Source organism: Phaethon aethereus (genome assembly GCF_964289735.1).
Source record: "Phaethon aethereus genome assembly, chromosome: 19".
Lineage (NCBI taxonomy): Eukaryota > Metazoa > Chordata > Aves > Phaethontiformes > Phaethontidae > Phaethon > Phaethon aethereus.
The window spans coordinates 7,287,328-7,313,168 of NC_138595.1; the positions used below are offsets into that span (position 1 = coordinate 7,287,328).

At 63.3% G+C, this 25,841-nt stretch overlaps 3 protein-coding genes across 3 annotated transcripts in view; 1 reads left to right on the forward strand and 2 right to left on the reverse strand.

Moving 5' to 3' along the window:
* Positions 1 to 7,820: 7,820 nt before the first annotated feature.
* On the forward strand, positions 7,821 to 11,186 carry RASL10B (RAS like family 10 member B; the record flags this gene model as incomplete). Its single annotated transcript, XM_082008692.1, has 3 exons — positions 7,821 to 8,036; positions 10,225 to 10,349; positions 10,768 to 11,186. The coding sequence occupies 3 exons, from the start codon at positions 7,821 to 7,823 to the stop codon at positions 11,036 to 11,038; spliced, it is 612 nt and encodes a 203-aa protein (XP_081864818.1). The 3' UTR covers positions 11,039 to 11,186.
* Positions 11,187 to 14,888: 3,702 nt separating this feature from the next.
* Positions 14,889 to 20,234, reverse strand: LOC309411970 (GAS2-like protein 2A; the record flags this gene model as incomplete). Its single annotated transcript, XM_082008749.1, has 7 exons — positions 14,889 to 15,351; positions 16,263 to 16,536; positions 16,909 to 17,005; positions 17,610 to 17,717; positions 17,818 to 18,056; positions 18,717 to 19,086; positions 20,061 to 20,234. The coding sequence occupies 7 exons, from the start codon at positions 20,232 to 20,234 to the stop codon at positions 14,889 to 14,891; spliced, it is 1,725 nt and encodes a 574-aa protein (XP_081864875.1).
* A 3,951-nt stretch (positions 20,235 to 24,185) lies between these two features.
* MMP28 (matrix metallopeptidase 28) overlaps positions 24,186 to 25,841 on the reverse strand; it is a gene marked incomplete at its 5' end in the record, with an annotated part of 3,218 nt that continues 1,562 nt past the window's right edge. Inside the window, one exon of the mRNA XM_082008750.1 lies at positions 24,186 to 24,615. Coding sequence (XP_081864876.1) covers positions 24,221 to 24,615 — 395 coding nt within the window. The 3' untranslated portion in view covers positions 24,186 to 24,220. The remainder of the gene's footprint in view (positions 24,616 to 25,841) is intronic.

The window sequence follows — 25,841 nt, forward strand, 5'->3', positions numbered from 1 at the left end:
CAGGAGATCAGCCTGTGCCTCACCCTGCAGAAGGAGGGGGGAGAAAAGGGTCCCCAGATCCTCCTTCACCACTGGTGTGGGGAAAAGCACTCTTAACTGGAAGCAGCTGTATTCATGTGTAGGATTTCAGTCAAAGGCACTGATTAAACAAGGTAGCAATTAGTATCCACGTGCTAACGATGATAGGGAACAAACCCCTTTGATATTTTTAGTGTCCATGGAGTTTGTAACCACTGCTTCGATTTCTCCTGTGTCCCCCTCGCCCCTCACTCGTTGTCCGTCCTTGTGGGCTTCTCCATTTTGTGCCAATGTTCAGTGTTTTCTAAATGGCTTTAGGCATAGTTACGATTTTGTAAAATACCGCTCACTGAAAAAAAAAAACCAAGCAAAAACCACACGTCGGCTCATTAAAACAAGGCAAAAGTGTCGAAAACATAACACTGCACTTTATTTTATATTTTTATACATTTTTTTGAGTTTTTTCTATTGTAATTGGCTTAAAGGGAAAGCGATTCCAAGGAAGTATTGGGAGCCCTGCAGGGACGTTGGGCTTTAGCAGGGTGAACACGGCCTCGGGGAACTAGGAACAGAGCCATCAGTTCAGTCCGTGGAGGCGGATGGAGCCCTAAAGAGAGGGGGTTTTTTATTACACTTGTGCTGGCAGACTCAGCACTGCTTTTGATGGTGTGTTTTCACTCCAGCCATCTCCCTGGCTCATTAGCTGCTGATTTGAGAAGTGAGGCTGCTTTTGCATGGGGAGGAGCTGCAGACCTAGATTGGTAATGGGACAGTGGTGAATGAAATGAAGGAAACGAGCCCGCTTTTAGAGCGAAAGGCTCTTGCCAGAGCTCCAGGTATGATCTCTGCATCCTCACCCATCCGTAGCCCTTCTTCATGTTCTTTCTGTGCCTGCTATGGCCAAACTGCCTTCTCGGCCATCCCCTGAGCTGTGCCACCCTCACCCGGCGCTGCGCTAACCCCGGCAATCCCCGAGGCTCGTGGTGGTAAATCCGAACATGGCAGTGCTGCTTCCCCACCGGGGCTGCGGGCGTCAGCCGTGCCCCTACGGAGAGGGGCCGCTGCTGGCAGTGTCCCGGTGTGCCATGGGGAGCGGCGCGGCTCTCCCTGTTCCCGTGCTGTCCCCCCAAACCCAGGCTGTGGCATGATGGGGGATGGTTTGGGCTTGGGGGTGTTTGCACCCTGCCTCCCTGGGGGCTTCAGGTCCGGGCTGGGCTGAGAGTCAGGCAGGCTGTGGAAGTGTTTCTTCCATTTGCAGCTTGGCGCTCTGTGCCCAGAGGCACATGGTAACACGGGCCCGTCAGGTTCCTGCTCTCACTCCCTGTCCCAAGCAGCCCCATGCCCTGGCCTCTCTCTTCCGACCTGTCCTTAGGGCCAGGACTGCTTCCCTTTCAGTCCATGGCTGTGGACTCACCACATTGCAACCACTATGTGCTGCAGCAACAGCAGTGAAAGCAAAGCCTTGTGCATGTCCTTGCTCCATCCATAGCTTGTCCTGCTTAAAGCAAGCCACTAACTGGAATGCCTTCGCCCTCCCCAGCATGCTTTGATGCCATCTTCTCCCCAGCGAGCAAAGCTCTTGCGCATAGCAACCCCCATGTTGTCTTTTTAGATGCCACATTCGAAGTCAGTAAATGTTTTACGGTGGGAGATGGTTTGTCAGGGCTTTGGCACTGTATACAGCCAAGAAGCCGGTGCTGGGAAAAGGTCACAGTGCCCTGGAAGAGACTCCAGCAGGGCATGGGGGCTGCAGGACCCCAAGGAAGGTGGTGTCCCTGTGTAGAAACCCCTGTGCTCTGGCTGGGGAAAAAGTGGGGCAGAGCTGGAAGCAAACCAGCCCTTGAGGCCTGCCCAGGTCTGCTGGGAGGTGATTTGAGCCAAGCCCTGCGGGTGTGCTGCGAAAATCATTAATAGAGCAATTAAGGAAGCATGAGTGGCACTGAGTGCGATGCTGTGTCGGGGCAGGGAGGAGATGGTAGAGGGTCAGGAACAAACACGCGTCCCCTGCTAAACGGCCGCTGTAGCTTCGAGGCGGGGAGGGGTTGCTGAGCACCCCCTTCTCTTGCAGGGCAGAGCCTGGGCTCGGTCGGTGGCGTTTCGCCCTCCTCTCCCGCCGCCCCGCTCGTTCGAGTGTTCGCCGCATAGTTGTGTTGCTCTTCAGGCTTTGCCTGCCGTCCGTGTCAATAAACTCATTTCCACGACGCTGCGGCTGTGTGTGGCTTTGTGGGGCTGGGGAGGGGATCCCATTCCCCTGCTTTTGGCCCTGCCCATGGGCGCAGGCAGGGCTGAAGGCTGGATTTGCTGGGAAGGAGGCTGTTTGCTCACCAGGAGCCTTTCGTCCTCTTTTCACCAGCCACCGCTTTTCCACGGTGGAGGGGCTTGCAAGGCCGGGAGGGAGCGAGGATCCTCGGTCCTCTGCCTCCGGGTGCCGCTCTCCTCTCGTCTGGGAGAGCGGCAGGAAAAGGGCCCCGGCTCGCAGGGAGCATGGGCGCCTGGGCACGGACGGTCTCTGGTGAGGAGCGGAAGATGGATGTCCTCATGTAGCACTTTCTGGGCCCCAGGGGGGCTGTGTGTAGCAGGACCTGCTTTCCCTGCGGTGAAATGATGAAGTCCTGTGGGTCGGTGATGCGTTTGGATTGCTCCCGGCTGGCGCTTACTTTTTCAGAGGGCTTTGCCATCGCTGGTCCTGTCTTGGGCAGGGTGGGTTGGGCTGTACAACTTCTGTACCGGGCCAGAGCCGAGCTCAGGCAGCCCCCAACAGCCCTTGAAGTGGCCAGAAATGCAACAACACAAGCAGCAGGTTCAGGAGGTACGGCGCTCGAGCAGAGCAACTCCTTCCCTCGCCCCTGCCCAGCCTTGGCTTGGCAGCACTCGGAGATTAGGTAACTTCCCCCCTCCGAGGACCTGGGATGGCAGGTGCCGTATGCGCCCACGATGCTCTGCACGGGCATGGTTTTGTGTTCAAAGATGGTGTATGGCTGGTGGCAGTCATGTCCCTTCATGCATCGATGGGATGGGATGGGATGGGATGGGATGGGATGGGATGGGATGGGATGGGATGGGATGGGATGGGATGGACTTCCTTGCTGCGGGTCTGCTCCTGCCATGATGCTTGGGGTGAGCCTGAGGCAGCATTTGGCCCAACAGGAGCAAAAGCTGCTGTAAGATGCTGAGGGTTCGGCCATGTCGGCCGCTGTCCCCTTCATGTCCCCTGGCAAAGGGAAAGGTTTCTCCTTCCCTCCCTCCCCATTCTGGCAGGAGCTCCTTGGGGAGAAATTGGTCTTTCCTGATGCTCTGGATTTGCAGGCACGCTCGTGCCCCGTAAATGGGGCACACCAACCCTGGACCATGCTGTACCTTGCAAACTGGGTTTGCTTCATTACCATCGTTACCTTCAGGTGCTGGGAGCTCGGGGGCCACAGGTGATGCTCCCTGGGCTGGGAGCTGCCATGGGGGTGTATTGTCCCCACAGCCTTCCCCATTCCTGAGGCCCACGCCGTGGGGCAGGGACCTCCAAGGTTCCTCCTCGATGTTGGCTGGGCTCCCCAAAATCCCTGCTGCTCCTGCCAGCCTCGCACGCATCCTGCTCCATGCTGTTGGGTGACAGGTCTCCGAGCCCACAGTGCCACATGGGGAGAGGCAGGGACTCACCCGAGGATTTTGGAGGCTGTGGCAGAGGCAGGGGCTGACCGCAGCCCCCCGAGCCGTCAGCCCTGCCTGTTGCTGCAGCCGCCCGCGTGCCAGGACGCGGCAGCTCTTTGACAGATGATTTTAGGTCTCCTGTCGCTGAGGCTGGGATAAGCCTCCCGGCCAGCGGGGACGCACCAGGATCCAGCCCTGCTTCCCCCCCCACACCTTGCATATTAAATTTCACAAATAAAACTGCAAGTGAAGAGCATCTCGGAGGGGACTGCTAAAAATAGCCCCGAGGCTGGAGCCTCAATTGTGCGGGAGATGCACATGCAGCCGCGATCCCTGCCCTCTCCCAGAAATATTGCAGGGCTCGGGGCTGTGGTATGGCGATGCTGGGGGGCTGTAGAAGAAAAGCAGCATCTAGGGCTGGTGATAACCCCCAGGGACACCTAAATATTTCCCTAGCTGCGAGCATCAGGCAGCTCTGCAGGGAAATAAGCCCCAAATCTCTGAAATCCTGGGTGTGATGTGAGACATGGAAAAGGGGTTCTGACTCCATTTGCCTGCCGCTGATCTCAGCCCCAGCCTTGGTGCAGAGCGGCACAAAGGCTGTGCCGTGTCCCCCCAAGCCGTTGGGGCTGTGCCTGCCATCCCCTTTTCCCCCAGGAAGGGTATGGCAATGTGTTTCCACCTGTACCCTCTCCTCACCCTGGAGAGGAGCCCCTGGAGATGATGTTTTTCCTGGCCAAAGGTGCTGACGAGGCTGGGGGGAGCCCAGCCATGCCGTGGCCGGTGTTCGGGCTCAGCCAAGCCTGTGTGATCACAGCCAGACCCACAGGAACACCCCAGTGCTCACCGGTGTCACGGTGAGCTGGAGCAGGGTTCAGAGTCTGCTTCGAGGAGCAGGGAGGTGTGGGGGCCTGGACCACGCTCCTCAGAGGTGCAACCAGCATCTTCCTCGCTCTCCAGCGTGCAGGTAAATGCTTAGTGTGGGGTATCCCAAAAATGAAGATACTGTCAGGGCTGTCCCTCCCTCGGTGGGGCCTGGCACCACCCTGGACTGGGAGCAGCCCTTGGTGACAGCGGGCACAGAGAAGCCCCCAGCCCTGCCAGCTGGACCAGGGGTGGCAGGCAAGGAGGCGAAGTGTGCCTGACAGCACTCCGAGCAGCGGTGTCAGGGGAGGAAAGGGGCTGCGGGGGGACCTGCCCGCCTGCCCCGAGGACTCCGGCCTCGGGGGGCTCCCACGGGGTGGGCATGAGGGAGTGGGCATGAGGGCACAGATGCTGCTGGGCGCGGGGGAGAGAAAGGGTGACGGGGCTGCAGCCGGCACACTGCGGGGGGGACAGGGGAGGGTCTTTCCCCATCGGCACCTCCCCGGAGCCCCGGGAGACGCCGGTGTCCCTCCTGGCTTCCCGCGACTCCCTCTGGGCATTCCCTGCCTCCTCTCCCGGCCGCTGCCTCCTTCCCTGCCTGGGCGCTGCCTGCATCCCCCCCCCCGGTATCCCCTGCGTCCCCGCCTGGCCAGAGCCTCCTTCCCTCCCCGGGCACTGCCTGCATCGCTCCCGAGCATCGCTGCCTGCATCCCTGCCCGAGCGCTGTCTGCCTGCCCGCCCGGGCATCCCCTGCATCCATCCCCGGGCACTGCCTCCATCCCCCCGCCTCCGGGCGCTGCCTGCCTGAGCCCTGCCGGAGCCCTGCCCGCCTGCCTGCCTGCCTCCCCGGCCGCCGCCTGCCCCCCGGTGCCCCCCGCCGCCGCCCGGCCCCTCGGTAGCGCCGCGCCGGGGGGGCCGGGCCGGGCCGGGCCGGGGCTCTGCAGCGGGGCCGCCCGCCCCGCACCGGGCTCGCCGCATGGCTCCGCCGCCCGCCGGGCCGCCGCTGCGAGGTAAGGGGGACCCCGCCGGGAAGGGGGGGCCGGGGGGCGAAGTTGCTGCTGGGCAGGGCCGGGGCAGCGGGGCGGGGGGGTGCGTGTCTCCCAGCCAAAGTTGAGCGCCCGCCGCTCCCCCGCCCGCCCCGCCAGCCTGGGGGGGTGCGGGTGTTCCCTCCCGCATCCCCCGACCTCCTCCAGCCCCAGCACCCGCCCCGGGCCGGTGCCGGGGGTGCTGCGCTGCCCGCCGCAGCCAGAGCATCCCCCGGGCGGGCTGCGGGCTGCGGGTGCGGGGTGCTGCCGCCCCCCCGCGGGGCTCAGGGGTTGCTCCTCCGGCTGCCCCCGGCGTCGTGGGGTGGCGGGTGCCCACGGTCACGCCGGGGCCCGGGACACCTTTCCCGGTAGCACCCTGCGACCCTCCGCCCGGCCCTGCAACGCACTGAGCCCAGCCTTGCACCCAACGCCTGGGGCCCCCCCGGCTGCCCCCCACTCTGCTCCCCCGCCGTGGGGCTGCCCCGGCTGCATCCTCACTCTGCGCCTCAGTTTCCCACGGTGGCACGCCAGCGTGAGCTGCTCGCGGGGCCGGGGACCGTCGGGTCAGCCTCCGATGCTTTGGGGTGCAAGGCCACTTTCTGGGGCCCATGATCCAGCTTTCCCCATGCATGACCCCCGTGTGCCAGCCCAGAGACTGACGGAGATTTTGGGGTGGCACGGCAGGGCTCGGTGCACTCCATAGCTCAGGGCAGCCCCACGGGTGCTGGGTCTCTGGCCATGTCGCTCCGTCACCCTCTGGCCCCACAGAGGAGCTGGGGTTGGTTCTGCGAGGAGGAAGGGTTTGTGGGGACGGGGTTGCCCCCGCAGCAGAGTGACCACCCGGACCTGCAATGACAGTGCTTTCCGCTGGTGGAAAAAGGCCTCGGCAGGGCCGGGCCTGGGGGCTGCTGCACCCCTCGTTTCCCTGCATGCGGCATGGAAACATTCCCGCTGCCCGAGCTGGGGCGAGCGGGTCCCCGAGGGCAGTCAGCACCCCAGGGCACCGTCCTGGCAGCACAGCGTGCCACGGTCCCCAGCCCTGGGCGCAAAACCACCTGGATCAGGCCCTACCAACCCCCAGCCCCGGTGCGAGGAGGGCGACGATGGTGTGAGCCGTGGCCCAGCTTGGGCACCGCGGGAAGCCCGGCGTCCCCAGCACCCAGCAGCGGGAACCTCCACGGCCGGGCTCTCCCTGGGGCAGATAACCCCTATCAAACAGGCAGGATGGGGTGGTTGGAACCTGCTGCTTTCTGCCAGATCAGGGCCCGCTGCCCTGTGCTTTGGGGATGGTTTTCAGGGAAAACACCAGAGCATCACAAAACAGTTTGGGACAAAGCACAAGCTGCTTCCTAGTGATGGCAGCGAGCAAAAGTGGGACCCAGCCCCTCACCCTTGCTGTTTCCATCGCAGCTCCTGGTTGGGAACCCGGTGCCAGCGTGCCTTTGGGCTCCTCGGACTCAGCTCCCGCATCCTGGTGTGTGGGTTATCGCCCCGTGTCCCCCCACACGCATGGCCCTGCCCCTCAGCATGTGTGCCAGCGGCTTGTGGGCTCACCCTGTCAGCTGCCTCGGAAATTAGCCTCCATCAAGTTAATTGCCAAACCGCTCAGAGCCTGAAATTAAACATTAAAGCTGTCACTCGCAGGAGCAGAGCAATCTCCCCCCCCGCCCCAGCAAAAGGCAATTCTGGCTGTCCAAGCAGAGGGAAGATGGATTTCCCGGCTTGGGGCAGCGCTGGGATGGAGCAGCCGGCAACGGTCCCCATGGGTGCTATGGGACAAGTCCCCAGCGCAGCCCGGGACCCCGCTGCTGCCAGGGCTGGGCAAACCCTGAGCTGCAGACAGCCCCTTTCCCCGAGGTTTCCTTGCTCCGGTACCGAAAGGGCTGAATGTGCCTGTGAGAACCTTCCTGGGAAGGTTCTCAAGTCCTGGCTTTCCTTGGCTCTGCAGGGTGGGACCCTCCGAGGGGAATCCTGAGGTCTCACAGTGCCGAAGCCCCCGCTGGGACATTGCCCAGCCCTGGGGGATGCTCCTGCTCCCTGAGGACAGACATAACCCTTTTCCACGGGTCCTCCTTGGAAAAATATCACCTGAAGCAATAGTGGGATCTGCCAGGATGTCTCTAGGACCTGATCAGCTTCTCCTTGGCCTTGCAGTGACGGGCTGTCCCGGAGGGGAAATGCATCCTGAATGGGGCTGAGACCCCCTGCGTGGGAATATGCAGCCTCGGCACCGCAGGGGCAGCACCGGGGCAGCGGCCGGCGCGCGACGGCATGGTGGCAACGTTCAAGATCGCCGTGCTGGGAGCCCAGGGCGTGGGCAAGAGCGCCATAGTCCGGCAGTTCCTCTACAACGAGTTCAGCGAGGTCTGCGTGCCCACCACGGCCCGTCGCGTCTACCTGCCCGCCGTCGTCATGAACGGCCACGTCCACGACCTGCAGATCATGGACTTCCCCCCCATCACCGCCTTCCCCGTCAACACCCTGCAGGTAGGGTGCGATGGGACCTCCACGCTGGGGGGTCTCCGGTCACCTCAGTGGGGTTTCGCTGCTGTATAAGCCTGTGGGGTCCCGGTTCCTCCTCTTCAGAGGATGCTTTTCCCTCCACGTCGGGGTCTGCTTGCCGAAAGCCAGTGCGAGGGATCGCGTCCTCATGGCTACTGGCTGAGCAGGCCCAGGATAAAGTGTCTTTTAAAGCTTTTTCACCTAAAATGATGGCAAACGTGGGAGGGACGGCGTCCCCCCCCGAGGACTGTGGCTCTGGCGATGCCCACGGCCCCGTCCAGCTGCAGGGAAGGGAGCCGGAGGTGCCCAGCCGCGGCCGCAGCCGCGCCGGAGAGCAATGCCGCCGGCGGGGGCACCCCCGTGGGAGCTGGGCGCTCTGGTATTTTTAATCAACATAATTACGTTGCACCCGTGTGCGACGGGGACGGGGTTATAGGGGCCTTGTAGTGCTCCAAGTGTCCCCTGCGCCGTCGGGCAGGAGGCGAAGTGAGCGCTCCGGGGCCGAGGAGGAGGTTTAAAAATTAATCGTCGTGTGCAGGGAACGAAAGGTCAGTGCGAGAGACGGCCCGAAATAGCAAAGGGTGATTTATTGACACGGCAGCCGCCGCTAACATACTCGATTAACTCCCTGCCTCGCTGCGCTCAGGAGGAGGCGGCTGGTGGGAACAGATGGAGGTTTCCAGGGAAGAGAGGGTGGTCAGAGGGACGGCTCCAAGGGGAGAGGAGAGGACCGCGGTGGGGGACACGGCTCTGTCTGCTGGGGAGCAGCGCTGGGCTCTGCTCCGTGGCCCCGGAGCAGCGTCCCTGCGGCAACGTCCTAGGAGAGGAGCGGGAGACGGTGGCTCCCCAACATCCTGCTCCCGCACGGGGCCGGGCAGGATGCGCAGCGCGACCCTCCTCCAGCCCTGAGCATCCCAGGAAACCTGCCGCGTGCCGGGAAAACCATCCCGACGTCACGGCGCTGGAGCAAGCTGCACCCCAGCGTGGTGAAATAGCTGCAATTCCCTAATCTCCCAGGTGTATCAGGACTCAGAGTAACCTGAGACACTGCCGCTTCGTCCGCCTGCAGCTCTCCGCTACCGCGGAGCTACACGTCACCTCCTTCCCGCGCTGCCGTCTGCGACGGAGACCAGCCCGCACCCCGAAACTTTCCATCCCTCAGTTTTGTTCGGTCCTAGGTCTTCTCGTTTTCCCCCATCCCACTGATAAATTCAAAAAGGAGTGATTCACGGTGCTAAAGGGGTTTTCTCGGGGAGAAGTGACGCTTTTCCTCCTTGGTGCATCTTTCTCCTCTCCGGTCGCACTCAGGAGGGTTTGCGGTGCTGCCTGCCTGGGCTGCCATTCCCCGGTACCGCTGCTGGGCTGGCAAAGGGGCTGGAAGTGGGGCGGATTTTCACTCCTATAGCGTGGAAAAAAAACCCCTGTTATTCCTGGAAACTGAAAGCTTTCCTAAAAACATGTATTTCTTACAGCTTTCGGCTGTGGAGAGGCCACCAAAGACTGCCTCAGCCCCGATCTCACTCTCGCAGACCTCCCTCCCGAGCAGCCGCTGCTCCTCTCCTGTCCCCACGTCCCCCCAGAGACCCCTGCCGTCACCTTCCCCCCGTGACCCATGGAGCTGCCGGGGCCGGGCTGAGCCCCGCTCAGCCCTCAGCATCCTCCTCACCCGCCCTGCTCGAAAACCAGCATGCATCCCCGATTAACACGCCTAATTAGCAGCTCTGGAGGGTGAAGCTTTTACATCCAGGGCAAAGGGCTGCACTCAACCTGCGGACCGCCGCGCGTTAGCCGGAATTGGGAGGACAGATTAGAGGAACTGGGACGGACAGATCCCGTTCTCTCTCCTCTGGGTTAGCCGGGGGGATAAGGGATCTCTGGAGATGGGGACAGGCGCAGCTGTCGCAGGGACGGGTCGGGGCAAGCAGAGGTGAGCTGGGCGCTGGGTGTCGGGGCCGGAGGGCGTGCAGCCCCCGGGGGGCTGGGGGAGCGCTTCCGGCCAGGAGCCCCGGGTGCCTGCAAAATCCCCGGGCGACGGAGCCCGCAGAGAGGTTTCCCCTGCAAACCCGCCGGCGTCAGCAGCCTCCCTGACGTGCCCAGCCCCGGCGCAGCGCGGGGCAGCCCTGGGCACAGCGGCGGGGCTGAGCCAGGATTGATCCCTCTCTGCACCTTGCAGGAGTGGGCGGACGTGTGTTGCAGGGGCCTCCGGAGCGTCCATGCCTACATCCTGGTCTATGACATCTGTTGCTTTGACAGCTTCGAGTACATCAAAACCATCCGCCAGCAGATCCTGGAAACGAGGTAGGGACCACGTCGCCGGTGGGTGCGTCCCCCCGCAGCTGCCGGCGGGGCGGCACGGCTCGCCCCAGCGCTCCCCTGCTCCCGGCATCAGGGATGAGGTGTTAGAGACCGGGGCAAAGCCCCTTTGCAGGGCTGGGAGCCCGAAAGCAAAGGCGAAACGGGACCTGAGGGCAGGAGCGGGGCCCCGGGCAGGTATCCCCTGCGGGCGAGGGCAGCCATCCCGGGACAGCAACGGGGGCTGGCACGCCGGGTGAGTGGCCACAAAGAGGGACGAGGGACAGGCCAAGAGGAGGCACGTCCCTCTTGGCGAGCCAAAGCCAAGTGCCGGTTTGGGATGGGTTGGGGTCCGCAGGCCGGTCCATCATCGCGCTGTGCCCCCTCCCCTTCTGCCCTTCCTCACCGCCCGCCCCCCCCCCAGGGTCATCGGCACTTCAGAGACGCCCATCATCATCGTGGGCAACAAGCGGGACCTGCAGCGGGGCCGGGTGATCCCGCGCTGGAACGTCTCCAACCTGGTGAAGAAGACGTGGAAGTGCGGCTACATCGAGTGCTCGGCCAAGTACAACTGGCACATCCTGCTGCTCTTCAGCGAGCTCCTGAAGAGCGTGGGCTGCGCCCGCTGCAAGCACGTCCACACCACCATCCGCTTCCAGGGCGCCCTGCGCAGGAACCGATGCACCATCATGTGAGCCCCCCCCCGCCCCGACGGACCCCCCCGGCCGTGCCCCCGCGGCCGCCCGTCCTCAGGGACCGCGGCTCCCCGGCGAGTCCCGGCGTCGGCGCTCTCTGCGGGGGCGATGCCGCTGTGGGAGCTGTGCCGGAGGCACCTCGGGGTTCGCTTCCCCGCCGGCGCTGGCACCCTGCGGTGACATTTGGGGACGGTGCACCTTGGGCGGTGCTGGGCAGGGCGATGTGGTGGCCGCCGGCGGGTCGCAGTGGGCCTGCGGCCGGGCTGCCTGGAGGCAGCGAGGGGTGAGGGAGGACCTCGGCTAAACCCCCGAGCCCTCCCTGAGCCTCCAGCCTCGGGGCCAAAGCCGTCCCAGGGGCATCCGTGTCTCCGCCGTGCCTGACACGCGGCGTGGCACACGGAGGTGGAGGGCACACCCCAGGCAGTGCCCAGAGGTCGGCCGTCCGTGCCGGCTCCTGCCCCAGCATCCCAGGGACAACGCTTGCTGCCGCCGGCCATCGCCTGCCCTGGAAGGTGGCTCCGTCCCCGGGGCACGGCAGAGCTGGGAATCCCGTTTCCTCCCTGCGGAGCTGGGGTTTCTCCCTTCGGAGGGCAGAGCAGCCTCCGGCAAGAAGCCAGGTTACACGGGCTCTCTTTCGGCTCAGTTGTGTCAGATTTCCAGGCAGAATTTCTGGATGAAAGCAACAGAGGGGAGGAGAGAAAAAATGAAATAAAGCCCCCATCCTGCCCCTTACATCCCTCCAGGGTGCCGGGTGCTGCTTCCCCAGGCGTCGAGTCCCCCTTCTGCTCCGGTTCAGCCAAGGAAGGCTCCTCCTCCCCCACCAGCCGGTCAAACACCAAATAATCTGGGAACGCTCCTTGCCGGGCCGGCCGCCCCTCCGCTACCTCGCATCCCGGGCTCAGCGGGCGACTGCCTTTGCACGACGCCGACCCAAGCCCCCGGCGCTCCCCGGGCGGGCAGGCGGTTCCCCCCGTGCCGTCGCGCCGCGAGGCGGGTCCCGCCCGCGCCGGGCTTTCCCACGGCGACGCTCGCCTCCGTCGGCGCGAGACGGCAGCGGTGCGAAGGCAGGCTCCGAAGCAATAGGGAGCTGGAGCTGCATTTCCAGTTGCATTCCTCTTTTTTTCTCTCTGCGCACCCCTAAGAGGAAAGTCAGCCCCCCCTTTTTTATTTTTTTTTTCTTAATTCTTTTTTGATCTTGCAGCTTGTTTTTACACCAGACTTGCCGCTCACCTGCGTCTTGTCCCGCAGAGCGGGTGGCAATTAATAATAATTGCCCTGCGTTAGCAAACGGTGTCGGGGCGGCGTGCCGACGCGGGGCGAGCCAGAGGCCGAGGGGGTCGTGGTTCCTCCGTCTCGGCCGCTCCCTCTGAGGCACGGGGGAAACGGAGGAGCGCCGTCCTCGCCTCCGAGGCAGGATCTGAGCCTGGTCCATCCTCCGGCAAAACCATCTCAGTGATTTCTGGTACAAGGAGGGCGTGCAGGTACCCGGTACAGCAAAAGGACGCCAGCCCCATCTCTCTCCCCGTGGCCGGGTCCCCCTCTGACCGAGGCACCGCTGTGCTCTCGGTAACGCTTTTTATTAAGAGTAGGTCCAGCGGAGCTCCGGCACGGTGCGTTTCGCCGCAGGGGCCGTGGGCTGCCCCGCAGCCCCAACGCCGCAGGGTCGGGGGTCACCCTGCTCCTCCCTTCCCACCCCCAGCAGCCGCTTTGGGAACCAAACCCCCTTCCCCTTGCTCCCCCCCCCCCCCCCCCAAAAAAAAGAGAAAAAAGAGAAAAGGTGATGGGGGCACACGGGGCCGTCTCAGGTGGCTGTGAGACCCCCGGCCGGGCAAGGGCAGCGGCACCCATCTCCATCCCTCGCCTTCACGGCAAAGCTACCGGGCTTTGCCATCGGCCCCCCAGCCTCACCTCGTCAGGATTTATTAACACGTGTAAGTCCACGTTATCAGTCTCCGGCTAGCTTTATCCCTCCAAATTGTTTGAGAAGGAAACTCCTCGATAAATGCTAATAATAAAGCATTTATAAAGTGCTCCGACGTACACATATCAAAGACTAAGCCAATACACGTTTGTTATAACCCTGTAGCCTGCAGTTTATAGCACAATTAGTTACAGGTTTTTATAGGATCTATTTAGTACTTTGGGGGGAAAAAAAAGTTATAAATATAATTGTTATATTCTACTGTACTTTATAGACAGAGAAAGTTATATTAGTAATAACTCTCACTGCTTCAACAGCATTTCCCAGCTCCCAAGAAAAAAGAGGGCTACACAGAGCTACATTCCCAAGAGCTCAGGAGGGGGTAGGTGGTGGCACCCGCCGGGTGCAGGCAGGGAAACCGGGTGGTGGTACCTGCCAGGTACAGGCAGGGACATGGGGCAGGGAGGTCCGGCGCGGGGCCAGGCTCGCGGGGACCCGAGCGGCCAGGAGCATGGCAGCAGCTACGCCCGCCCCGCGCCTTGCCCCGACTCGCACCCTTAGTACAAAGTGTCACCGCTCGCCCGATGCCACCCCGGTCCCGCTGAAAACAACCTGCTCCTGAGCCTGGGAGAGGCTGAGGACGTCCCCGCCGCTGTCCCCGGGGCCGTGCCGGGTTTCTGCGGTGCCGCGGGAGGCGATGCCTGCCTTCGGTCCAGCCCCGGCGAGGATGCTTCCTCTCCTCCTCCTCCTCCTCCTCCTCCTCCTCCTGCCCCGGTGAGCATCCTGGTTGCCTGGACTTGGCTGTCCTTTCCCCCCTGGACTTCTTGTTGGAGTTTTCTAAGGTGTCTACACCACCTGTGACGCCCTGCACCCCCTTCTTTGAAATCGAATTAAAAATCAGGTCTGTCCCCCCTTGCTCTGTACCCGCCTCGCTGCTCTTTGCCCGTGCTGCCGCGCTGCCGCTCTCGCAGCCCTTCCGCGGGAGGCCATTGTCTGGGGTGGGGGGCTTTGTTTCTCCCCGGCAAAAGGAGTATTTTTGCAAGCAGGTTTTGTATCTACAGGGCGCCGGCGCTCGCCCTTGCCGCTCCTCTGCGGGGGTGTGGGTCTGGCTTCGTCCTCTCTTGGAAAATGGGGCTCTTCTGGCCCCCGTGGGGCTCTCAGAGGGACGTTTGCTGCGTGCACGCAGGCAGCAGACCGGCAGCATGAATTCCCTTCGCCAGCTGTGACCACCCCTTCAGGATTATCCTCCCTCCCCCCCCACCCACACAGAAAAGATGCTGAAACAGAAGAGCTTTGGTGTATCTCTATTGCACAAACAACATCGCCGGGTCCGTGGGGGGGGCGATGGTGACTGCAACGAGCCTTGGTGACAGCCATCACCCTGACCATCACCGCCAAGGTGACCGCCGGACCCCCCCGGTCTCCCACCTTCGCCATAAGGAAGCCCGTGGGGCTCAGCAAGGGCCACCTCCTGTGACTCCCCTCGACCTGACTCAAACACCCAGTAAGGCTCTTGGTGCTGTAAGACATGAGGATCGTTAATCCCATTGTACAGATGGGGAAGACTGAGGTACGAGATGGTTTGCATGCTTGGATGCCAGGTGTGGGGTGTCCCCGCTTTAGGGGGACACCGTAGGGGCCGGCTACGCCCCTCTTCCCTGCAGAAAGTGCCCAATTCTCTCAATTTGGGGCTGGATATTTCCACCCAAATCAGTACAAAAGCGCCTGTTCAGGAGGAGAATTACCAGCCAAAAGAAAACCCCACGGGGAAGGAGGGGGTGCAGCCCTGAAGAGCAAGGGGGGACCCCCCACGTCATCCAGGAGCGAGTCCATCGCGCTGCCCGCGGGCAGCGCAGCTCCAGCTTCAGTGTCACTCCCACCTTTGGACGAGCGAGGGGTCCGTCCCCACCGAAACTCAGGGTTGGGGGGTCAGACCCACGCCTCCTCGTCATCCTCGGTCAGCCAGGCGCCGCTGTCGGCCGGCGACGGCTTGGCCGCGGGGTGCGTGCCGCGGGGCTGGGGGTGCCGGGGGGGCCCCGGCGGGCGATGCTGGCCCCGGGGGGCGGGTGGGCGCTGCCCCAGGGGGGTGGGGATGCGCGAGGGGCGCTTGCCCGGCCTGTGGTCCCGCCGGGGACGCGCCTTGGGCCGCAGCTTCAGCTTGTAGATGGAGGGCACGCGCTCGGGTTTCTTCAGGCACCGCCGGGGCTTGGGGACGCTGCTGGGCCTGGCTCCCCGAGGGGTCTGGCCCCCCGCTCCCGGCCCCTCCCTCTCCCCACCATCCGGGAGGGCGGCGGGCTGCGGGGCGGCTTGTGGGGGTGTTTTGGGGACCCAGCTCCCCAGCCCCACGGGACGCAGGGGCTGCCGCCCGCGGCAGAGCTCCTCCACCACCTTGCTGTAGCCGGGGGGCTGTGCGTGCCCCCAGCACCCCTGGGGCCCCTCGCACCCCCCGCCACGGCCACAGCCTCCCCCCGGCTCATCCGCCGGCACCCCCGGGCCCTCGGCACCCCCGGCCCTTGGGCTTGGGTGGCACCGCCGGGGGCCCTGGGGACCCCCCCCAGCAGCACAGCCCTTACACCCGTTTGCAAAATGGGCCAGAGGGGTGGGGGGCCGGCGGGTGGCCGGGCTGGCTCTGACAGCGGCATTAATACCCCCATCCTGTTTCGGAGGCTGGCCAGAGGAATTTTGGGGCGAGGGTGGTTGGCCCCGGCTGGGGGCTCCCCGGGACCCTTCCCGCGGGCTTTTCTGGCTCTGTGAGTCTCCCCGGGCATCCCGGTGTGTACAGATCTTGACAGGGCTGGGGGCACGGGGTGCTGCCGTGGCAGGGACCCCCCCTTTCTGCGGCCTGGCAGCCACCACAGATGATTTGTCTCCTTGCCGGGTGCTTTTTGGAGGTGCTGGTGTCAGCCGGGTGCTGGGTGCCATGGACCTGCCCCGTGCCGGCGCCGTGGGGGTTTTCCCCGGGGTGCTCCCACGCGGCGCCTTGGGGACCCCCACATTGTCCTGCGTGCCAGGGGCCAGCTGAGAAGGGGTGGGTGCCCGGCGTGTCGCCCCACGGCCAGGGGAGCTGGGTCGAGTGGGTGAGGGGGATGGTGGCGGCTGCCTCCCAGAAGGGGCGGCCGGTGGCTCCCGCGTCCTGCAAGGAGAGAGAGCGGAGAGGGGCCGGGGAGCTGCTGCGTCCCCCCCTCCATCCAGCCTGGCGCTGGGCACCTCTGGATGGGAGGGGGGAAAGAAAATTCAGGGATGTAAGAAAAACTGCTCTGAAACCAGGCGATTTGGGGCACGAATCAGCTCCACGCCGCTTACCTGCCCGAAGGGACCCTTCGAGGCTGCGGGGGCTCCCGGAGAGGGCTGGCACCCCCCGGGCGACCTGAGCCCTCCGGCGAGCAGGTGGCTGGGTGCCGGGGGTCGGGGGGGACACGGGACCCCCAGGCGACGGGGGGCAGGGGGCTCTGTGAGCGGCTGACCAGCAGCGCGGGCTGGGGCTGGCCACGGGCAACTGCCTTTGAGGCCGGGCACAGCCAGATCTCGTGCTGCACTTGCTGCTGGGGGCTCCTGGTTTTCCAGGCCTGTTTGTGAGCTGCGGGGAAAAACGGGGCGGGGGAGGAGGGGCTCAGCACCCCTGTCCATCGCACCCACCCCCGCGTGCAGACCAGCCAGCCGCCACTCAGCATCCAGCCCCCCGGGGATGCTGGTGCAAACCTCTGCTCCCTGCAAAGGGGCTTTCGGGGTCCGGCTCCATCCCGAAGTCTGCCGTGACCTCTAGTGGCCACCAAAGCCAAAGAGAGTCCCCAAAGCCAGACAGTACCCAGCCAAGCAACGAGGCTTCGCGGTAACGCCGCCTCCCGCGCCTGCGAAACGGCCCCAGAAGCAGCGAGACCCCCGACGGACACCCCCCCCCCCACGCCGGCCATGGGGCAGGGGCACGGGCTTTGGGGACGTGGGGACTCACAGAGCGAGGTGCAGCGGCATGGGTCGTGCTTGTCCAGGTAGTGCTCCAGCGTGTCCCAGCCGCCCCCGACCCGCACCATGACGTGCTCCCGCAGGATCTGCACGGGATGCTTTTGCCGTGAGGCCCGGAGAGGTGTGTGCGATGCATCCATGGGACCCCCCCTCCTCTTTATAAGCAGCCTGGGGGTGGCACGCTCAGCTGGGCTTCGAGAGCCCTGAGCTTGCCTTAAGTGCCACCAGGTCTCCCAAAGGACAGCTTCATCCCTGGCTCAGCGCCACCAAGGCAGGGAGGGTCTCGGCTCCCGCTGCCATCCCAACTGGCACGTTTCATCTCCCCAAGGAGGGTGGGGAGCCTTTTGGGAAACCCCTCGCCACCGTCATGCGCTGAGCCCCTTGGCAAGGCCAAGCTTAGGGACGGATCCAGGCAGGGACAGAGCATCCCAGTGTTCCCATTGCTGGGTAAGACGTGGTTCTGGCTTGGTGTGGGACGGCAGGTTTTGACCTGTACACATGGATGGTTACATCCATGCAAACACGTACCGCAGGGCTGAGCTTTCCTGCTGCCCTGCTTTGGGCATAATGATCAAAAACCCCACACTGGTCTCGTTTAGGCGATGGAGGTAGATATGGCAGAGGCTTCGTGGGAGCAGAAGAGGATTCCTGGTGCCTGTGCGCCAAAAGCATGGGGTGAAGCGGACTCACCCGGACAAAGATGAGGGTGTCAGAGTCGCCCACGCGGTATTTCCCTTCAGATATCTTGACCATGGGGAATTGGATGGGGCAGGTACAGCGGCTCACCAGGTGCTGGACCTGCGGGCAGCAGGGATGGGTCCTCACCAGGGCTCCTGGGAAGGGTCCTGGGCTGGCCATCCCCATCCCCATCGCCATCCCGCTCCATGCCCCTCCGTACCATCTGGTCGAGGTTGTGGAGGTCCCGTGGTTTCCTGGGGGGCCGGGGCAAGGGAGTGCCTGCAGGCGGCAGGTCCAGCTCCTGTCGGAGCTCCTCCTCGATCTCCTCCTCCATCTGCACCAGGGTCGGGGCGCGCATGCCGAAGCGGGCGGCACGGCGTGCCAGCTCCAGCAGGCACAGCACGAAGTTCTTCTCGTTCTTCCTCAGCACCAGGTCCTCCGTCTCGAACATCAGAACGTCTGGGGCAGGGCAAGGGTGGACTGAGCCAGGGCAGGCACGTGGGGACAGGCACGAAGGGGGCGGGGGGCACAGGCGGAGTCAAAATCTGCCCGAGGGGATGTTATTCCCTGGAGCCATCCCGCCAGGAATATGGCTGGGTCCAACAAAGGTTGGGATAAACTCACGGCGGAAGAGCCTTCCCCTTGGGCATCTTCAAGCAAAGGGGCTACGGCTGTTTCATGGCATCCCAAATCACAAACCCCCGTGGCCGGGTGCGCTGCAGATGTCACCCCCTGCCCACTGGTGGTGGGGACAGGGTGACAGACCCTTTGCTCAGAGCCAGGACCACTCCTGATGCCCTTACGGCCAGGGTCACGCCATGCATGGCGGGGCCACGCTGCGGCATACGCCCTTTCCGTTTCCAAACCTCCCCGCAGCGCATATTTGCACCCAAGCACGCCCGCCCGCTGCGTGCCAGCACCCTGCAAAGCTGCTGCCGAGCCCGGAGGAGCTTGTGCAAGAAATCCCAGCTCAGGAATTTCTTATGTTCACAGTGCTGCCTCATGGCAGGGTGGCACCGGCTCTGGGGGACGCACGGGAAAGCACCCGGGGTGATGCCAGCAGCAGCTGGAGGGGAACGGCAGACTGGGACACGGGGTGGCTGGAGCCCAGCAGCCTACCTTTAATATCCATCTCCTTCCTGCACCACTGGATGAAGTTGGAGACGTTGTCCCTGGCCTGGAAGGTGCCCGGCTGTGCTGCGAGGTTGCAGGCGATGCCGGCAGCGGGCAGGCGGAGGTGGCGGGCCACGCCGGGACAGGCGCGGGCAAACTCCTCGGCCACGTGGGTGATGTTGTTGGCGTGGGAGCAGAGCACGGCCCCCGTCTCCAGCACCTCCAGGAAGGTGCCCACCTCGATGTCTAAGTCGTACAGCTCCTTCAGCCACTCGGCCAAGTCCTCCTTCATGGCGTAGAGGTACTGCTCGCTGGACTGGTAGGGGCGGATGCTCCGCACCGCAGCGCCCGGCGTCCCCCACATCTTGCCATAAGACTGGGAGGAGACCGAGGGAAAGGGGTGATGGGGACGTGGGTGGTGGGAACATGGGCGATGGGGACGTGGGGAGCTGCCCTGGGCCGTGTCCCCAGCCCACCTCCCCGGCAGCCACACTCACCCGGTGCCACTTGCTCTCCGCCAGCCGGGAGGGTGACGCCGTCCTTGCGGTGCTGGGAGCCCTTCTCGGGGTCCAAGGGCTGTAATGCAGCCTGGGGAAAGGAAACCGCCCTCCTGGGCAGTGGGTGTTTTGTTTCCTTTCCAAGTGCTGTTCCCTTCTCCTTGGTGACAAGGGACCGGCTGCAAACACTCCCCGTTAACCCTTCAGCACCTGCTCCTCGGCCGGCAGCCCTGCTCCTTCCCCAGCCACCCGGGGGTGGATTTTCCACCGAGGTCCCCAGCTCTGGGGCAGGAGGGAGTTAGAGAGCAGCTCTGCAGCATCCCAAGTTGCTCACAACCCACCGCAGGTGGGGTGACCTGGGGGCCCTACATAATGCATCTTTGGGGCTTGGTACCACTGAGCTGATAGCCAGCCAGCCAGCCACATTTTGGCCCCCATTTTACAGGCTCAGACACTCTGCTGAGATGCCATCACGTGCCGCTGCTAGCCCAAACATGCCATGGCGAGGAGCCCACCCGAGCAGGGGACCTCCAGCATGGGTGGCCCTGAACATGGCTCCCTCCTCCCTGGTGGGCTGCCCAGAGGGATGGAGAGAGGCTGACCTCGGTGTGGGTCCGGTGCGAGGACCCTGAACACATCACAGGGTGATGCTCAGACCGGTCCCTCCGCATCCCTCTTGCCCTCCACACACCCACCCTGGGGCCCGCTGGCACTGGGAGCTGGAAAGCCAAATCCCGAGGCCAGAGCTTCCCGAAGCCGTACCGATCAGGGCAGAGCGCCCTCGGAGCAGTCCTGATGGTGGTCAGACTCTCAAACTCCTCAGCTCAGCCATCCCGTGGGGTTTCTGTGCAACCTGGACACAGCCCAGCTGAGAGCGCCAGAGGAGGAGGAGGAAGAGGCTGAAGAGATGTAAGAGGTAGAGGGTGGCAACAAGAGACACCACTGCTTGCTCTGCACTTTCCACCAAGACATGGAGCAAAGGGGTGGTCTGAGAGCCGAGGAGCCCCAAGGAGTCCCAGACCCCCATGCTCTGCCCCCTGGCTCCCCCTCCACCAGCTCCTCCCACCCAAAACCCCGGGGGTGAGGAAACACCCCCATGCTGATTCCATCCTTTCTCACTCTCATCACTTCATTTCAGTTCATCTGGTAAAAGTGCCAGCGGATGCTCATGTTTGGCTGTAAGTCCCTACACTTGAACCCGGGCTCATCCGTCGAGCCTGCTACAGGGAACAGACAGGTCTTGTCACCTCCAAAGGTTGGGGCCAGAGCAGGTCCCCCGCAAGGACCCTGCTCCCCCGGAGACCCCTTCACTCGAGGGGTCATACCACCCGTTAGTGGGAGCTGGGAAGCCCTGCAAGGGTGCAAGGTGCAGGGCTCAGCCCAAACTCCGAGGAAATGTAGCAGCAACACCTGCAAATCACACACAAATCCAGCAGTCCTCTTCCCTAAACCTCCTTCTGGAAAAAAATAAAAGAAAAAAAAGCGTGAGGGGGGTTTATTTGCCTGCCCGCCTTAGGGGTTTTTTTGCGCTATGCTCCTTTGCAAACTGCTTCCCGAACTGCCTACGACAGCGAGGTCTTCGGCAAAAGCCGAGCTCCTCCAGGGATGGCGTGACTCCAGGAGCTGGGGCTTTAAGAAAATAACTACACGGGTGGGTGGGCACTGCGGGAATGTCGGCGGCTCCCTCCCTGACCTGGGCTTGCAGAGCTGCCCCGGCACCCAGGTACTTCGCAAACAACGAATGTAGCAGGGACGTGCTCGTGCCCTGGGACTGAAACGGAGCCTCTTCGGAGCCTGGGGGCTTCCTGCTGCGCCAGGAGACCCCGTTCTCTCGCTGGGGCCAGCCGCTGCTGCTCACTGCGGATCGCAGTGCAGCCGGTGTCGTTTTGGGGGAGGAAATGCAAGAATCCCAGCTATGCCCCCGGGCCGGGGAATGCGCGGCAGGCTGGCCGGAGGAGCTGCGCCCTGCCCTCCAGGGAGCCCAGCAGGAGAAAAGGGCCCTTGTGACACAGGGTTTTCAGCCAGGGCACCCAGTTGGGAATGACTGCACAGCTCAGGGTGCGGGTCCGCCGGGCCCCCCCCCACTCGTGGGGTGTGGGTGATGCGGCGCGGTCACCGCGCCTCTGCCGGAACGCCGCGCTCAGCCCCAGCCCTGGCCGAGGCGTCCCGCATCCCCGCAGCACACAGCCCCTGGCAAGCGAGGGAGCAATAGGAAAACCCAAAATCGGGAGAGGACGCGCGGTTGTCCCATCCTCAGCCTCCGGTCCCACGGCAGAAGGGATGCCCAGCGCCTTCCTAAGGCAACACGAAAGGGGATGATGACCTGCTGCTTCTCTGCAGAGCTGCAGGTGTGGAGTACCCCTGGGGTACAGACGGGCCCATAAATCCTCCTGGGTCCAAAAAGCAGTTCGTGGAGCAGAAATCACGCTGCTCTCCTGACCTGGCTCGGCACTCGGAGCAGACATCTTGACAGCGAGACCTCATCCGGCGCCAGCCTTCCCCAACAAATCCCCCCACCCTCATCAACCTCCCCATCACGCTGCAGCTCCCACGGCCGGCAGCAGCCGCGGGGGCTGAAGAGACGCGGCTCCAGGCGGGAGACGTGAGCGGGGACGGAGGCAGGACCATCTCTGCAAACACTGCGACGCTGCCTGCGCCAGCCCGTGGGTCCTCCTCCCTGCAGGCAGAACGCTGCCCGCTCAACAGGCAGCGCAGGCAGGATGCCCCGGCGTGTCGCGGCGCGAAGCAAAGCAAACGGGAGCAGCAGGGAAGGTTTTGGGGTGCTCCCTGCCCCACAGGAGCAAGGACCCGCCGTCACACGCCGCAATGGGCTGGGGCAAAGCTGGAGACCTGGAGGGCCCCCATCAGCGTGAATTCATCTCCACACGGGGAAAAAAAACCTATTAACACATCCCAAGGTGTGGAGAAATCGTCAGTAATCTGGGATGAAGTAGGGAAGAGAGTTTCCATGTTTTCTTCACCGTCAGCATCACGCGTTCATACAGCGATTTTTCAGTGGGATCCATTCCCCCCCTTTTGTTCCAAAACCTGCAGCCAAATTCAGCAATGCCCACTCCAGTCTCAAACATACACATGCATCTTAAACACACCCTTTCAGGAAACAGGAGGCTTTAAAAAAAAAATACAAAAGCATGGCATGAAAATAAGCAGAATTCCCAACCCCGCATACCCAGAGGTTTGTTTTATTTGCCATGAGGTCTCCAAGCCCTTGGGACTCCCTGCAAGCCACATTGCCTTATTATCATTGAATTCAAAATAAAAAGGACACGGCCCCATCTCTTTGGCAACACTGAAGGTCCCCTGAGATTTTAAGCCATGAGCAGATGAAGTCCCCGTGTCCGTGTCTGCGCAGGAAGGGCTCACTCACAAACATATGGGGGAACCGACAGAGCCAGTTGTGGTGGCTCCCCGTCCTGCCAAATCCGTGTCTCAGCTGGCATCTGGCAGCACCAAAACCCTTCGGGAAGCAAGCCTGGCTCCTGCCTTCTCTGTGGGGAAGGTCTAGGGTGGGCGAGGGCGAGCGGAGGATGCTGTGCTATAGAAAAGAGTCCTCAAGGCTGTCGGCACCGGGAGGGCACCCCGGCACGGCACCCCGGCACGGCAGGACCGGCTGCAGCCTGGTGCCAAAGCCACCGACCCGACTCAGGGTACCAGCGCCAGCGCCCGAGCCCTGGGAGAACCATCAGCAAAGCAGCAGCCCACACACGTACAACCCCAGCACGATGAAAAACCCCAAATCTCCCAAATCAAAGGACACATCAGAATGTTGAGCCCCGTCCTGCCAGCACCGACGGGTGGCATTTGCTGCCACTGAACTCAAGCCCTGGGGACCTGACGCTCCCCCACGGGCTTTGGGAGACCACGGCCCTTTGCAGACGTGACTCGGTGCACAGGAGCCAGCGGCGTTTCCAGGTGGGGAGCCTGCTTTGGGGAAGGAATGAGGAATATGCAGCCGAGCTGTCCTCATGAGCCTGCATGCACGGACACGTCCATCTGTCCTGCTCACTCTCTCCTCTTCCCCTCCTTCCCCAGTAATTTTTCAACCCAGTTCGTCTAACCACGGCAGAGGGGCACGGGACTCAAAAATACGTTGATCGTGTCTCTTGCAGAGACAAAGCAGAGGCGGCACTTTCTCCGCACACAAGGAAGGCTGCCAGCTGAGCACAAGCCTTATGAGACACTGGAGAACCCACCTTGCCATCCCAAACCCATGAGAGAGCCAAGCTGCCATGCTCCTGCTGCCCTCGAGCTGCATCAGCTCAGCCGTACCTCCCCGCTCCCTTCAGCCCAAAGAGGCTCCTACACCAAAACCCTCTGCTTTCTCCCCAAAAATCCCACGGTGTCAGCGTCTCTGCCGGGATGGGAACGCAGCCCAGCAAGGCACCCGCAGGGGATGGGCTCCTCCTCAAGGTGCCGACCCTCCACCCCTGGGGCAAGGGAGGGGAGGAGGCAGGAGTGGGGGCAAAGCTCAACACGGACCCGTATTTTTGTCTAAATGTCTCTTTTCTTTTCGTTTTCACCAGGAAACATCCTAAAACCACTTGAGCCCCAACCTAAGCATGGGCGAGGCAGTTCTCTGCCAGGTCGTGGGAAAACGACAGCTAAAGTAGCAACAAACCCCAGTCCTGGTTTGAAAGAAAGGTCCAAGAAGATCCCGACAGTTTGCAGAAAGGGGCGTGTTTGCAGTCTCCATGGCTTTATACCTTTTCTTGTGGTCTTTTTTTTTAAAAATATTGTCTCTCAAAGCTTCCAGCCCACCTGGCCGTGGCAGACCTGCCCGGGCCGACGGCTGCCCCGTTCCAGCTGTGTCCCTGCCGCGCTGGGGCATCGCTCCACCGAGCCACGGCTCCAGCCATCCGCAGGCAGCCCTGATCGGCCAGTCCCTGCCAAACCACCCCCGGCCAGGACTCCAGAGTCAAATAAAGAGGGATCTGGGCAGTGGCGAGTGAGGTGGGGTTCAGCCCCCTCCCCATTTCGTCCGGCACGCTCTGCTCAGAAGAGGACTTGCCCACCATTTGCATCCCAGCAGCCCATCCAGGGCAGCTGGGTGGCCCATTTGCCGGTGGCCACCACTTGCAGCTTCACCCGGTCGAATTGCCAGTACTGGTCATCCCGAAAGAAGTAGACGAAGCCGTCGCGGTGGGTGAGGGCGCCCGCCGTGCCGGGGGGCAAGCCCTCCCAGTCCCGCAGGCTGCGGGGGTAGTAGGGCTCCACGCCGAGGGTCTCCTCACTCATCACGAAGTACTTGGGTCCTTTGAAGAGGACCAGGCGCCGGAGCTGCTGGAAGTAGAGCGCGGTGTCGGGGTGCCGCGGGAGGCCGCGGGCGCTGCATTTCTGGGGGAAACCTGCCTCCAAGGCGGAGCCCGTGTAGCGCCAGCACCGGCCACCTGGGAAGCGCAGGGAGAGGGGTCAGAGCCCACCCGGCAGGGTCCGGTGCAGGACCAGCTCCAGGAGAGGTGGAAGGACTCGGCCACCACTCCACGAGGGCCAGCCCTCCGGCCCGAGACATGCATCACAGAATCACAGATCGTTAGGGCTGGAAAAGACCTTTAAGATCATCAAGTCCAACCATCAACCCACCACCCCCATGCCCACTAAACCATGTCCCAAAAGGACCGTGCCACACGGTTTTTGGACACTTCCAGTGACAGTGACTCCACCACCTCCCTGGGCAGCCTGTGCCAATGCTTGACCACCCTCTCAGTAAAGAAATTTTCCTAATATCGAGTCTAAACCTCCCCTGGCGCAGCTTGAGGCCATTTCCTCTCATTCTATCCGCGACATCCGTCCCGCTGGTGACCCAACCAGCATGGGGTGCCCCACGGACCGGGCTGGGGGGAAACCGAGGCACAGTAGCTCAGGGGCTCGAAGGCAGGGAAAGAGACTGCCAGGGAGAGGGCAAGGTCACCACGCCGTCCGCGAGCCCACGCTGCTTCCTTGCAAACCTCCCCCCCGTTCCCGCGCCGCGAGCAGGACAGACGGACGCAGACCCTCCGGGGCCGGGACCAGCAGCAGGAACCGCAGCCGGGGCCCGAGCGCCCGGCCGTCCCCGCGGCGCCGGGTCCCCGCAAAGCGGGCAGACAAAAGCCCCTTTCAGCTCACAAGCCGCGGCCTGACCCAGCCCCGGGGAGGGAGGGAGCGGCCGCGGGCTGGGGAGGGAGAGGGGCTTTTGGCTCTCGCCCAGCCGCAGCAACAAAGCCCCTTTCTGAGGGGCCGGCGGCTGGTTTCCGTGAAAAGTCGGGGCTGACGCTGGCAGCAGGGCTGCCCGGTTTGACCTCGCTCCGCCCGCCCGCGCCGCCGCCGGGCAGCGCGTGGATGGCGTTTCAGCTCCCCGCGGCACGGTGCGGGGAACCACGCGCACCGCGACACGCCACGCTCACCCCAGCTCCCCTGTGGCCACACGTCTTCGGGAAGCGTTTTCTCCCGGGGACCCCAAAGGGTTTGATGCGTCCGGTTTTGTTTGAAACACGGGTGAGCGCTGCTCTCCCGAATGGGCTAATGGGGAAACTGAGGCAGGAGGGGGGGACGGGGGCCGTTGGGGCCATACGGTTAATCCGCGGCAGGCACCGAGCCCAGGGCTCCTGCGGGTTTCCGCACGCCTGGGACCCAGCGA